We start from the raw sequence: 15931 nt of genomic DNA, 5'->3' as shown, positions 1-15931 counted from the left end.
TATTCAACGTGTGTTCTTTTCTATTTCCCTATGTGTCAGCTGGTCTGAGAAATAAAGGGAAAGAGTACAAAAGAGAGAAATTTTTAAGCCAGGTGTCTGGGGGAAACATCACATGTCGGCATGTTCCGTGATGCTCCCTGAGCTGTAAAACCAGCAAGTTTTTATTAGTGATTTTCAAAGGGGAGGGAGTGCACAAATAGGGTGTGGGTCACAGAGATCACATGCTTCAAGGGCGACAACAGATCACAAGGCAGAAGATCAGGGCGAAACTAGAATCACTAATGAACCTCCATGTCCCGCTGTGCACAAATTGTCAGGGTTCAAGAGGAGAGAACCAGTCTGACTAGAATTCGCCAGGCTGGAATTTCCTAATCCTAGCAAGCCTAGGGGCGCTGCAGGAGACTAGGGCGTGTTTCATCCCTACCTACATCTGCATGAGGCAGACACTCCCAGGGTGGCCATTTTAGAGGCTCTGCCCTGGGAATGCATTCTTTTCCCAGGGCTGTTAATTATTAATATTCCTTACTGGGGAAAGAATTCAGCGATATTTGTCTTACCCATTTTTGGTAATAAGAGAAATATGGCTCTGCTCCACCCAGCCCACAGACAGTCAGACTTTAAAGTTATCTCCCTTGTTCCCTGAAAATCGCTGTTATTCTGTTCTTAAGGTGCTCAGATTTCATATTGTTCAAATACACATGCTCTACAAACAATTTATGCAGTTAACTCAATCATCACAGGGCCCTGAGGTGACATTCATCCCTAGCTTATGAAGATGATGGGGTTAAGAGATTAAAGTAAAGACAGGCATAGGAAATAACAAGAGTATTGATTGGGGAAGTGATAAATGTTCATGGAATCTTCACAATTTATGTTCAGAGACTGCAGTAAAGACAGGCATAAGAAATTATAAAAGTATTAATTTGAGGAACTAATAAATGTCCATGAAATCTTCACAATTTATGTTCTTCTGCTATGGCTTCAGCCAGTCTCTCCGTTTGGGGTCACTGACTTCCCGCAACACAAATGACCAAAGGATAGACATTTCTCCAAAGAAGATATACAAATGGCCAAGAGACAAGTCAAAAGATGCCCAACATTATTGGTCATTATGGATGTGTAAATAAAAACCACAATGAGATACTGCTTCACACTTTGAGAAAGTCTATAATCAAAAGATAGGTAAAAACACATCCTGTTCATAAGGAACCCTTATACATTGCTAGCAGGAATGGAAAATGGTGCAACCAAACAGATAAGCAGTTCCTCAAAGTGTTAATACAGAGCTACCACATAATTTAGCTCAGCAATTTCACTCCTAAGTCTCTACCTAAAAGAAATAAAAACATGTAACCACACAAAAACTTGTATACAAATGTTCATAGCAGCATTATTCATAATAGCCGAAAAGTGGGAAAAGCCCAATGACCATCAACTGATGAATGTATAGACAAATGCAGTACATTCATACAATGGAATATTATTTAGCCATATAAAGAAATGATACGCCGGGTGCAGTGGCTCAAGCCTGTAATCCCAGCACTTTGGGAGGCCGAGACGGGCGGATCACGAGGTCAGGAGATCGAGACCATCCTGGCTAACACGGTGAAACCCCATCTCTACTAAAAAAATACAAAAAACTAGCTGGGCGAAGTGGCGGGCACCTGTGGTCCCAGCTACTCGGGAGGCTGAGGCAGGAGAATGGCGTAAACCCGGGAGGCGGAGCTTGCAGTGAGCTGAGATCCGGCCACTGCACTGCAGCCTGGGCGACAGAGCCAGACTCAGTCTCAAAAAAAAAAAAAAAAAAAAAAAAAAAGAAATGATACGTGCTACAGCATGAGCAAACCTCAAAAACATTATGCTAAGTGAAAGAAGCCTGTACTAAAAAGACCACATAGTACATGATCCTATTTACACAAAAGGACCAAAACAGGTAAATCTATACTGACAGCAAATAGATGAGTGGTTCCCTACAGTTTGGAGAGGAAGAAGAGATCAGGGAATGAGGAATTAATGGGTACAAAGTTTATTTTTGTAATGATGAAAATGTTCTAAAATTAGGTTATGGTGATGGTTTCACAACTCTGTATTAGAGTAAAATCACTGAATTTTGTGGAGATTTTCCCACAAAGGCAACATATCCATTATACTAATAGAAAGAACAAAACTAACATAATCATCTCAATAAATGTAAAAAAGTATTTGACAAATCTAATATCCATTTCTGATTCTCAGCAACCACGAATACAAGATAATTTCTTCAACCTCTTAAAGGGCATCTATGAAAAACCTATAGCTAATAATTAATGATGAAAAACTAAATGCTTTATCCCTAAGATCATGAACAAGGCAGAAATATCTGCTTTTATCACTTCTATTCAAAACTGTATTGGAGGATTTAGCCAGTACAATAAAGCAAGAAAAAAAAAAAGTGATCCAGATTCAAAAAGAAGTAAAACTGTCTTTATTAGCTGATGACATGATCACTTATATAGAACATTCTAAGAAAGCCACAAAAGTACTAGAACTAACAAAGATTTAGCAAAGTCACAGGATACAAGACCAATATACAAAAGTCAACTGAATTTTTTAAAATTTCTTTTTTAAAAATAAAAACGGTATATCTGTATATATTTAAGGTCTACAACATGAAGTTTGATATACATACTGAAATGATTAATACGTCAAGCTACTCAACATATCCATTACTTCTGTGTGTGTGTGTGCATGTGTGTGTTGAGAACACTTACACTCCACTCTCTTAGCAACTTTTTTTTTTGTTTGTTTTTTGAGATGGGGTATCATTCTGTTGCTGGTCTGGAGTACAGTGGTGTGATCATAGCTCACTGCAGCCTCAAATTCCTGGGCTCAAGCAATCCTCCTGCCTCAGCCTTCCAACTAGCTGGTACTACAGGTATGTGCCCCCATGCTCAGCTATGCAATTTCAATTTTGCAGTATAGTATTATTAACTGTAGTCAACATGCTGTACATTTATCCTACATAACTCAAACTTTGTATCCTCTGACCAACATTTCCCTATTTCCCCCACCTACCCTGTCCTTAGTTACCACCATTCCACTCTCTGCTTCTATGAATTTGACTTTTTTGGATTCCACATATAAATGAGATCATGTACTATTTGTGTTTCTGTGCCTGGTTTAGTTCACTTAGTGTAATGTGCTCCAGGTTTATCCATATTGTTGTATTTGATGAAAGAAATTAAAGAAGACACAAATAAATGGAGAGATATACCATGCTATGAATTGGAAGAATTAATACTGTTAAAATATCCAGGAAGGCAGAGCAAGATGGCTGAATAGAAGCCTCCACTGATTGCCCTCCCCACAGGAACAACAAATTTAACTGTCCATATGGCTGGGCATGGTGGTTCATGCCTATAATCCCAGCACTTTGGGAGGCAGGCAGATCACTTGAGGTCAGGAATTCGAGACCAGCCTGGCCAACATGGTGAAACCCCATCTCTACTAAAAATACAAAAATTACCTAGGCATGGTGGCAGGCACTTATAATCCCAGCTACTGGGGAGTCTGAGGCAGGAGAATCACTTGAACCTGGGAGGCGGAGGATGCAGTGAGCCATCGCACCACTGCACTCCAGCCTGGGTGACAGAGTGAGACTCTGTCTCAAAAACAAACAAACAAACAAACAAAAAACAAAAACAAAAAAACTATCTACACAAAAAAGCACCTTCATAAGAACCAAAAGTCAGTTGTGTAATCACAGCACCTCATTATACCTTCATGTTACTGAAAGAGGCACTGAAAAGGGTAGGAAAGACAGTACTGAACTGCCAACTCACCACTCCCCCATCCTTTGGCAGTGGCCATGTGCCATGGAGAACCTGTGCTTCGGGGAAGGAGAGTGCAGTGATTGTAGGAGTTTGCATTGGAACTCAGTTCTGCCCTTCCACAGTGGAAAGCGACATCAGGCAGAACTCAGCCAATTCTCATGTGGGAAGCAGTTAGACCAGCCCTAGCCAGAAGAGAATCATCTATCCCAGCAGGTTGGAATTTGAGTTCTGGCAAGCCTCACCACTACACCCTCAACTGCTTTGGGGTCCTAAATAAACTTGAAAGGCAGTCTACACCACAAGGACTGCAACTCCTAGGTAAGTACTAGTGCTGTGCTGGACTCACAGCCAGTGGACTTGGAGGGCATATTACCTAGTAAGAAATCAGATGACGTGACCAAAGGAGTGTTTGTGCCACCACTCCCCCAAACCAGGGAGTACAGCTCACAGCTGTGAAAGAGAGTCCTTCCTTCCACTTGAGAAGAGGAGATGGAAGAGTAGAGGACTTTGTCTTGCAATTTGGATACCAGTTCAGCCATAATAGGACAGGAAACCAGGGAGAGTCATGAGGCCCCTATTCTAGGCCCCCCAAGCTCCTGGACAACATTTCTAGACACACACTGGTCAGAAGGGAAGCCACTGTCTTGAAAGGAAGGACCCAATCCTGGCAGGACTCATTACCTGCTGACTAAACAGCCCTTGGGCCCCGAATAATCAGAAGCAGTAGCCAGGTAGTACATGCTGTGTGCTTTGAGTAAGACTCTGAGATATACTGGCTTCAGGTGTGACCCAGCACATTCCCAGCTGTGATGGCTATGAGGAGAGACTCCTTCTTCTTGAGAAAAGCAGAAGAGTAAAAAAGACTGTCTTGCAGCTTAGGTACCAGCTTGGCCATAGTGAGGTAGGGCACCAAGCAAGCTCTTGGGGTCCCCAGTTCCAGCACTTGGTTCTTGGACAGCATTTATGGACCTACCCTGAACCAGAGGGGAGCCCACTGCCCTGAGGGGTGAGTTTCAGGACTGGTGGCATTCACCACTAGCTGACTGAAGAGCCTTTGGGTGAACATTGGTGGTAGCCTGGCAGTACTTCCTGTGGGCCTGTGGCAGTGGTATCCATAGGGAGAGACTCCTCTGCCTGTGGGAAGGAGAGGAAAAAATGGGAAGGACTTTGTGTTATGGTCTGGGTACAAGCTCAGCCACAATAGCATATAGTGCCAGGTAGATTCCTAAAGTTTCCAGCTCTAAGCCCTGGCTCCCGATGGTATCTCTGGAGCCACCCAGGCCCAGGGAACTTGCTACCATGGAGGGAAAAAAACAAGCCTGGATGACTTCACCACCTGTTGATGTAGAGCCCTAGGCCTTCAGCAAACTAGGAGGTAGCCATGTAGTGGTTACAGTGGGCCTTGGACAAGACCCAGTGCTGTGCTGGCTTCAGGTCTGACCTAGTATACTCCCAGAGGTGGTGACCACAGTGGTGCTAGTGTTCCACCCCTTCTCCAGCTCCAGGGAGCTCAGCACGGATCTGAGGCAGTCTAGCTCACAAGGACTGCAACTTGGAGAGACTCCATTTTGGGGGAGAAAGTAATGGAAAAGAACAAGAATTATCTGGCAATCCAGAGAATTCTTCTGGATCTTATCCAAAACCACAAAGGTGGTACCTCTAATGCAGATATGGTTGCAGTAACCAAAAACTTAGATCACAACACCCAAGTCTCCCTGAATATCTGGAAAGCCTTCCCAAAAAGGACGGGTACAAACAAGCTCAGACTGAAGACTACAATAAATACCCAATTCTTCAATGCCCAGAAACAGATAAACATCCACAAGCACCAAGACCAACCAGGAAAACATGATCTTACCAAACGAACTAAATAAGGTAACAGGGACCAATCCCAGAAAGACAAAGTTATGTGACCTTTCAGGCAGAGAATTCAAAATAGCTGTTTTGAGGAAACTCAACAAAATTTAAGATAACACAGACAAGGAATCCAGAATTCTATCAGATAAATTTAACAAAGAGATTGAAATAATTAAAAAGAGACAAGCATAAATTCTGGAGTTGAAAAATGCAATTGACATGCTGAAGAATGCATCAAAGTCTCTTAGCAGCAGAATTAATCAAGCAGAAGATTAGTGATCTTGAAGTCAGACTATCTGAAAATACACAGTCAGAGGAGACAAAAGAAAAAAGAATAAATAAGAATAAGGCACATATTCAAGATCTAGAAAATAACCTCAAAAGTGCAAATCAAGGAGGTATTGGTCTTAAAGAGGAGGTAGAAAGAGAGAGATGGGGTAGAAAGTTTATTCAAAGGGATAACACCCGGCCGGGTGCGGTGGCTCACACCTGTAATCCCAACACTTTGGGAGGCCGAGGAGGGCGGATCACCTGAGGTCAGGAGTGTGAGACAAGCTGGGCCAACATGGCAAAACCAAGTCTCTACTAAAAAATACAAAAATCAGCTGGGTGTGGTGGTGCACCTGTAGTTTCAGCTACTCAGGAGGCTGAGCCAGAAGAATTGCTTGAACCCAGGAGGCAGAGGTTGCAGTGAGCTGAGATCATGCCACTGCACTTGAGCCTGGGTGACAGAGCGTGACTCTGTCTCAAAAAATCCAAAAGAAACAAAAGGGATAATACCAGAGAACTTTCCAAACCTAGAGAAAGCTATCATTATTCAAGTACAAGAGGTTATAGAACACCAAGCAGATGTAACCCAAAGAAGACTACCTCAAGGCATTTAATAATCAAACTCCCAAAGGTCAAGGATAAAGAAAAGATCCTAAAAGCAGCAAGAGAAAATAAATGACATACAATGGAGTTCCAATATGTCTGGCAGCAGACATTTTAGTGGAAACCTCTCAGGCCAGGAGAGAGTGGCAGGACATGTTTAAAGTGTTGAAGAAAAAAAAACGTTTACCCTAGAATAATATATCTGGCAAAAAATATCCTTCAAACATGAAAGAGAAATAAAGACTACCCCAGACAAATAAGCTGAGAGATTTCATCAACATCATACTTGTCCCTTAAGAAATGCTGAGGTGGCCAGGTGCAGTGGCTCACACCTGTATTCCAGCACTTTGGGAGGCTGAGGCGGGAGCATTGCCTGAGCTCAGTAGTTCGCAACCAGCCTGGGCAACATGGTGAAACCCCCTCTCTACTAAAATACAAAAAAACTAGCTGGATGTGCCAATGTGCACCTGTAGTCCCACCTATTTGGGAGGCTGAAGCAGGAGAACTGCTTGAACACAGAAGGTGGAGGTTGCAGTGAGCTGAGATCATGCCACTGCACTCCAGCCTGGACAACAGAGCGAGACTCCATCTCAAAAACAAAAGGAAGAAGGAAAAAAAGAAATGCTGAGGGGAGTACTTCAATTAGAAAGAAAAGGATATTAATAAGCAATAAGAAAGTATCTAAAGGTACAAAACTCACTGGTAATAGTAAGTTCACACAAAAAAGACAGTATTATAACACTGTAATTGTGTGTGAATTACTCATATCTTAAGTAGAAAGTCTAAAAGATGAACTGATCAAAAATAATTACTATAAAAACTTTTTAAGACATTGACAGTACAATAAGAAATAAATAGAAACAACAAAAAAATTAAAAAGCTAGGGGACAAAGTTAAAGTGTAGAGTTTTTATTAGTTTTCTCTTTGTTTCTTTGTTACTTTGTTGTTTGTTTATGCAATCAGTGTTAAGTTGTCATCAGTTTACAATAATGGGTTATAAGATATTATTTGCAAGTCTCATGATAACCTCAAATCAAAAAACATACAACGGACACTCAAAAAATAAGAAGCAAGAAATTCAAACATACCACCAGAAAAAAATCATCTTCACTAAAAGAAAGTCAGAAAGGAAGAGAAGACCATAAAACAACCAGAAAATAACAAAATGACAGGAGTGAGTCCTTACTTAACAATATCAAGTGAATGTTAACAGACTAAACTTTCCAATCAAAAGACATAGGGTGGGCCAGACACAGTGGCTCACATCTGTAATCTTAGCACTTTGGGAGGCCAAGGCAGGAGGATCACCTGAACCCAGGAGTTCATGGCCAGCCCAGGCAACATGACGAGATCCTGTCTCCACAAAAATTTTAAAAATTAGCCAAGTGTGGTGGTGCATGCCTGTGGTCCTAGCTACTTGAGAGGGTGAGATGGTAGGATCACTTGAGCCCAGGAGGTTGAGACTGAAGTGTGCTGTGTTTACACCACTGCACTAAAGCCTGGGTGACAGAAAAAGATTGTCTTAAAAAAAAAAAAAAAGTGATTGAATGGATTAAAAAAATAAGACCCAATGATCTGTTGCTTACAAGAAACACTTCATCTTTAAAGACACATATAAACTGAAAATAAAGGAATGGAAAAAGATATTCCATGCAAATGGAAACCAAAAAAGAGCAGGAGTAGACAAAATAGATTTCAAGATAAAAACGATAAAAATAGACAAAGAAAGTCATTATATAATGATAAAGGGTTAAATTAAACAAGAGGACCTCTTGTTGAATTGCATATATATTCAACCATTATAAATATATATGCCCCTAACACTGGAGCACCCAGCTACATAAAGCAAATGTTATTACAGCTAAAGAGAGAAATAGACCCCAATACAATACTAGTTGAAGACTTCAACACCCTCACTTTCAGCATTGGACAGATCATCAAGACAGAAAATCAATGCAGAATCATCAGACTTAATCTGCACTATAGACAAAATGGACCTAATAGATATTTACAGAACATATCACCCAACAGCTGAAAAATACACATTCTTCTTCTTAGCACATGGATCATTCTCAAGGAAAGATCATATGTTAGTCCACAAAGCAAGTATTAAAACATTCAAAAAATTGAAATAATATCAAGCATCTTCTCTGATCACAGTGAAATAAAACTAGAAATCAATAATAAGAGGAATTTTTGAAACTATACAAATATGGGAACTAAACAATATGCTCCTGAGTGACCAGTGGCTCAATGAAGAGATTAAGAAAGAAATTTAAAGATTTCTTGAAACAAACAACAATGGAAACACAACCTACCAAAACCTATGGGATAACAATGAAAGCCGTACTAAGAAAAAAGTTTATAGCTATAAGTGCTTACATCAAAAAAGAAGAAAAACTTCAAATAAACACCCTAATGATGCATCTTAAAGAACCAGAAAAGCAAAAGCAAACCAAACCCAAAGTTTTTAGAAGAAAAGAAACAATAAAGATCAGAGCAGAAATAAATGAAATTGAAATGATGAAAACAATTATAAAAATCAATGAAGAGTTTTAAAAAAAAAGTCGACAAGGCCGGGCGCGGTGGCTCAAGCCTGTAATCCCAGCACTTTGGGAGGCCGAGACGGGTGGATCACGAGGTCAGGAGTTCGAGACCATCCTGGCTAACACGGCGAAACCCCGTCTCTACTAAAAAATACAAAAAACTAGCCGGGCGAGGTGGCGGGCGCCTGTAGTCCCAGCTACTCGGGAGGCTGAGCCAGGAGAATGGCGTAAAAACCCGGGAGGTGGAGCTTGCAGTGAGCTGAGATCCGGCCACTGCACTCCAGCCCGGCGACAGAGCGAGACTCCGTCTCAAAAAAAAAAAAAAAAAAAAAAAGTCGACAAACCCTTAGCCAAACTGAGTAAGATAAAAAGAGAGAAGACCCGAATAAATAAAATCAGAGATGAAAAAGGAGACGTTACAACCAATACCACAGAAATTCAAAGGAGCATTATAGGTTACTATGAGCAACTATATGCCAATAAATTGGAAAACCTAGAAGAAATGAATAAATTCTTAGACACATACAACCCACCAATACTGAACCATGAAGAAATCCAAAACCTGAACAGACCAATAAGTAATGAGACTGAAGCTATAATATAAAGTTTCCCAGAAAAGAAAAGCCCAGGACCTGATGGCTTTACTACTGACTCTACCAAACATCTAAAAAAGAACTAATACGAATCCTACTCAAGCTATTCCAAAAAATAGAGGCAGAGGAAATACTTCTAAACTCATTCTACAAGGCCAGTATTACCCTAATACGAAAACCAGACAAAGATATATCAAAAAAGAAAACTCCATGTCAATAATTCTGATAAACATTGATGCAAAAATCATCAACAAAATACTAGTAAACCAAATCCAATAACACATTAAAAAAATCATTCATCATGACCAAGTGGGATTTATCCTGGGGATGCAAGGATGGTTCAACATACAGAAATGAATCAATGCAATGTATCATATATCAACAGAATGAAGGACAAAAATTATATGATAATTTCAAGTGATGCTGAAAAAGCATTTAATAAAATTCAACATCCTTCATGATAAAACCCATAAAAATATCTGGGGATAGAAGGAATATATCTCAACATAATAAAAGCCATATATGACAGAACCACAGCTAGAATCATACTGAATGGGAGGAAACTGAAAGCCCTTCCTGTAAGATCCGGAACACAACAAAGATGCCCACTTTCACCACTGGTATTCAACATAGTACTGAAAGTCCTACTTAGAGCAATCAGACAAGAAAAAGAAATAAAGGGCATCCAAATTGGAAAGGAAGAAGTTAAATTATCTTTGTTTTCTGATGACATAACCTTATATTTGAAAAAAAATCTAGCCAGGCACGGTGGCTCATGCCTGTAATCTCACCACTTTGGAAGGCCAAGGCATGTGAATCACCTGAGGTCAAGAGTTTGAGACCAGCCTGACCAACATGGTGAAACCCTGTCTCTACTAAAAATACAAAAATTAGCTGGGCGTGGTGGCAGGTGCCTGTAATCCCAGTTACTCGGGAGGCTGAGGCAGGTGAATTGCTGGAACCCAGGAGGCGGAGGTTGCAGTGAGCTGAGATTGCACCATTGCACTCCAGCCTGGGGGACAAGAGCAAGACTTCATCTCAAAAAAAAAAAAAGTGAAAGAAAAAAATCTAGAGACTCCACCAAAAAACTATTAGAGGCCAAGCATGGTGGCTAATGCATGTAATCCCAACACTTTGGGAGGACACAGCAGGCCAATCACTTGAGGTCAGGAGTTCAAGACCAGACTGGCCAACATGGCAAAACTCCGTCTCTACTAATAATACAAAAAAATTAGTTGGGCCTGGTGGTATGCGCCCATTGTCCCAGTGACTCAGGAGGCTGAGGCAGGAGAATCACTTGAACCTGGAGGCGGAGGTTGCAGTGAGCTGAGATTGCACCACTGCATTCCAGCCTGTGTGATGGAGTGAGACTCTGTCTCCAAAAAAAAAACCTATGAGAACTGATAAACTCAGTAAAGTTGAAAGATACAAAATCAACATATAAAAATCATTGCATTTCGGCCGGGCACGGTGGCTCAAGCCTGTAATCCCAGCACTTTGGGAGGCCGAGACGGGCGGATCACGAGGTCAGGAGATCGAGACCATCCTGGCTAACACGGTGAAACCCCGTCTCTACTAAAAAAATGCAAAAAACTAGCCGGGCGAGGTGGCGGGTGCCTGTAGTCCCAGCTACTCGGGAGGCTGAGGCAGGAGAATGGCGTAAACCCAGGAGGCGGAGCTTGCAATGAGCTGAGATCCGGCCACTGCACTCCAGCCTGGGCGACAGAGCAAGACTCCGTCTCAAAAAAAAAAAAAAAAAAAAAAAAAAAATCATTGCATTTCTATATGCCAACAACAAACAATCTGAAAAGGAAATTTTAAAAAGTAATCCTGCTTATCATAGCCACAAATTAAATACCTAGAATTAACCAAAGCATTGAAAGAGATCTATAATTAAAACTATAAAACATTGATGAAAGAAATTGAAGAGGACACATAAAAAATGGAAAGATATTCCATGTTCATGGATTGGAATAATCAGTACTGTTAAAATATCTATACTACCCAAAGCAATCTACAGATTTAATGCAATCCCTATCAAAATACCATGAAGTTCTTCACAGAAATAGAAGAAACAACCCCCAAAATTATATGGAACCACAAAGACCCAGAATAGCCAAAAACCATCCTAAGCAAAAAGAACAAAACTGGAGGAATCACATTAGCTAACTTCAAATTATACTACAGAGCTATAGTAACCAAAACAGCATGGTAATGGAATAAAAACAGATGCACAGACCAATGGAACAGAATAGAGAACCCAGAAACAAATCCACCCACCTATAGTGAACTCACTTTTGACAAACGTGCCAAGAACATACACTGGGGAAAAGACAGTCTTTTCAGTAAATGGTGGCAGGAAAACTGAATATCCATATGCAGAAAAATGAAACTAGGCCCCTATCTCTTGTCATATAAAACAATCAAATCAAAATGGATTAAAGATTTAAATATAAGACCTCAAATTATGAAACCACTACAAGAAAACATTGGGGAAATTCTCTAGGACATTGGTCTGGGTAAAAATTTCTGGCATAATACTCCACAAGCACAGGCAATTGAAGAAAAAAAATGGACAAATGGGATCACATCAAGGTAAAACGCTTCTGCACAGAAAGGATACAATCAACAAAGTGAAGAGACAACCCACAGAATGGGAGAAAATATGTGCAAACTACCCATCTAACAAGGAATTAATAACCAGAATACATAAGGGACTCAAACAATTCCATAGGAAAAAAATCTAATAATCTGATTAAAAATAGGCAAAAGATGGCCAGGCACAGTGGCTCATGCCTGTAATCCCAGCACTTTGGGAGGCCAAGGTGGGTGGATCACCTAAGGTTGGGAGTTCGAGACCAACCTGACCAACATGGTAAAACCCCATCTCCACTAAATATACAAAATTAGCCAGGCGTGGTGGCGCATGCTTGTAATCCCAGTTACTAGGGAGGTTGAGGTAGGAGAACCACTTGAACCCGGGAGGCAGAGGTTGCGGTGAGCTGAGATCGTGCCATTGCATTCCAGCCTGGGCAACAAGAGAGAAACTCTGTCAAAAAAAAAACAAAACAAAACACTTGATCATTAAAAAGTCAGGAAACAACAGGTGCTGGAGAGGATGTGGAGAAATAGGAAGACTTTTACACTGTTGGTGGGACTATAAACTAGTCAACCATTGTGGAAAACAGTGTGGCGATTCCTCAAGGATCTAGAACTAGAAATACCATTTGACCCAGCTATCCTACTGGATATATACCCAAAGGATTATAAATCGTGCTGCTATAAAGACACATGCACAAGTATGTTTACTGCGGCACTATTCACAATAGCAAAGACTTGGAACCAACCCAAATGTTCATCAATGATAGACTGGATTAAGAAAATGTGGCACATATACACCACGGAATACTATGCAGCCATAAAAAAAGATGAATTCATGTCCTTTGTAGGGACATGGATGAAGCTGGAAACCATCATTCTCAGCAAACTATCGCAAGGACAAAAAAACCAAACACTGCATGTTCTCACTCATAGGTGGGAATTGAACAACGAGAATACTTCTACACAGGAAGGGGAACATCACTGTTGTGGGGTCGGGGGAGTGGGGAGGGATAGCATTAGGAGTTATACCTAATGTAAATGACGAGTTAATGGGTGCAGCACACCAACATGGCACATATACACATATGTAACAAACCTGCACATTGTGCACATGTACCCTAGAACTTAAAGTATAATAAAAAATTTTTTTTTAATTAAAAAAAGGGTAAAATAAATGGCAAAAGATTTGAATAGACATTTCTCAAAAGAAGACATACAAATGGCAAACAGGCATATGAAAAGGTGCTCCACATCATTGATCATTAGAGACATGCAAATCAAAACTACAGTGAGATATCACCTCAGCCCAGTTAAAACAGCTTTTACCCAAGAGTCAGGCAATAAGAAATGCTGGCAACGATGTGGAGCAAAGGGAACTCCTGTACACTGTTGGTGGAAATGTAAATTAGTACAACCACTATGGAAAACAGTTTGGAGGTTCCTCAAAAAGCGAAAAATTGGGCTACCATACGATCCAGCAATCTTATGATTAATGCAACGCTATTCACAATATCCAAGATTTGGAAGCAACCTAAGTGTCCATCAACAGACAAATGGATAAAGAAAATGTGGTATGTATAGGCAATGGAGTACTATTTAGTCATAAAAAAGAATGAGATCCTATCATTTGCAACAACATGGATGGAACTGGTGGTCATTATGTTAAGTGAAATAAGCCAGGCACTGAAAGACAAACCTCACATGCTCTCATTTATTTGTGGAGTTAAAAATAAAAACAATTGAACTCATGAACATAGTAGATGGATGGTTACCAGAGGCTATGAAGGGTAGTAGGAGAGTTGGGTGGGGGAGGTGGGGCTATTTAATGGGTTAAAAAAAATAGTTAAATTGTTAAAATGGCCATACTGCCCAAAGCAGAGAAATCTACAAAGCAGGGAACTACAAAACCACAATGACATACCATCTTACACCAATCAGAATGGCTATTAATAAAAAGTCAAAAAACAACAGATGTTGGAGAGGATGTGGAGAAAAGGGAATGCTTATACATTTTTAGTGGGAATGTAAATTAGTACAATCTCTATGGAATACAGTATGGAAATTTCTCAAAGAGCTAAAAATAGAACTACCATTCAATCCAGCAATTCCACTACTGGGTATCTACCCAAAGGAAAAGAAACCATTATATGAAAAAGACACCTGCACTCGTTATGTTTATCATAGCACTATTCACAATAGCAAAGTCAGAGAATCAACCTAAGTGTCCATCAAGGGATGACTGGATAAAGAAAACACATACACACACAGAAACACACACACACACACCACCGAACACTACTCAGCCATAAAATAAAACTGAACGCCATTATCCTAAGTAAAATAACTTAGGACGAGAAAAGGATGAGAGAACTAGGAAGTAGTGGGAAGAGAGGGATACTGAGGGGCATGAGGGAACTTTTGAGTGATAATCTCATGGGTGTATGCATATGTCAAAGGTTATCAAATTGAGCCGGGCGCGATGGCTCATGCCTGTAATCCCAGTACTTTGGGAGGCCAAAGTGGGCAGATTGCCTAAGGTCAGGAGTTTGAGACCAGACTGGCCAACATGGTGAAACCCTGTCTCAACTAAAAGTACAAAACATTTAGCTGGTTGTGGTGGCACACACCTGTAATCCCAGCTATTCGGGAGGCTGAGGCGGGAGAATCACTTGAGCCCGGGAGGCAGAAGTGGCAGTGAGCCAAGATTGCACACTGCACTCCAGCCTGGACGGTAAGAGTGAAACTCTGTCTCACAAACAAACAAATAAACAAAAAAAAAAAAAAAAACTTACCAAATTGTGTACTTTAATATGTACAATTTGTTGTATTATGTCAATTTACCACAAGGAAGCTGTGTTTTAAAATAATGTGGAGCAAATTTGACAAAATATTAACATTTATTAAATCTTGACAGTGAGTACGTTGGTGTTAATGTTTCTCCATACTTTTCTATATACTTAAAATCGTTCATAATATAATTTAGAAAATCTAATCAAACCCCTAATGTTACTGCTAAGCAAACTGAGTAAATGGTAGAGAGAGGGCTGGGGCCTAGACCTCTAGACTCCCAGTTTAATGCTTTTTTCATTTTATGAGAGAAAAAGTAGTAAATTTGCATACATATATAAGGTTCAGAGAGAAATGCTTACCCTTAAATGTATTCATTGTGCCAATGTTTCGAAGAATTCTTCTAGGACTGTTTGCTGCATAACAAGCTGCCTTTTCATATTCACCAAGTGAGATTAACTCATTAAATCTATAGGCATCACATTTTATAATGTGTTATAATGACACAAAAAGAGAAAAAACTGATTAGAAATGTTTAATACAGACCAAATATAGTGGCATAAAGATATGGAAAAACAAAAAGGAATTCTAATAAACTGTAACTAGAATCATTCACCCTGTAAGATGTTCTCTGAAATCTTTCTCTAATATTCTGTTGGGTTTTTTTTAAGTCTCAGAATAAAACTCCCACCTGCTAGCTAACTTTGAACATGATCCTAAACTTTATTCCTATAGCACTTACAGCAAGCCATAGAGAATGGAAGAAAGAACTTGAATTTATTATGAACTCAGATTTTTTTCCCCGCATATCATTTCCACATGAAAAAGTACTGGTATCAGAGGAAAGAAGGGCAATCTACTT

General features: G+C 40.1%; 1 protein-coding gene across 8 annotated transcripts in view; it reads right to left on the bottom strand.

Moving 5' to 3' along the window:
* Positions 1 to 15931, bottom strand: part of CLHC1 (clathrin heavy chain linker domain containing 1) — a 67345-nt gene that overhangs the window by 25495 nt on the left and 25919 nt on the right. For 7 of the 8 annotated variants that reach the window (XR_012422378.1, XM_005575853.5, XM_045369305.3 and 4 more), the window contains one exon: positions 15432 to 15538. Coding sequence is in view for 7 of the 8 variants with exons in the window: in XM_005575853.5 (XP_005575910.1) it covers positions 15432 to 15538 (107 nt within the window). In the remaining variant the exon portion in view is untranslated. Of the gene's footprint in view, positions 1 to 2775; positions 4947 to 15431; positions 15539 to 15931 lie in introns of those variants that run through there. The other variant, XM_074011781.1, reaches the window with a different exon arrangement.

This window comes from Macaca fascicularis, chromosome 13, assembly GCF_037993035.2.
Source record: "Macaca fascicularis isolate 582-1 chromosome 13, T2T-MFA8v1.1".
NCBI classification, from domain to species: Eukaryota; Metazoa; Chordata; class Mammalia; order Primates; family Cercopithecidae; genus Macaca; species Macaca fascicularis.
Note: the sequence above shows the minus strand (reverse complement) of the source record. Positions and strands in the feature narration are given on the sequence as shown.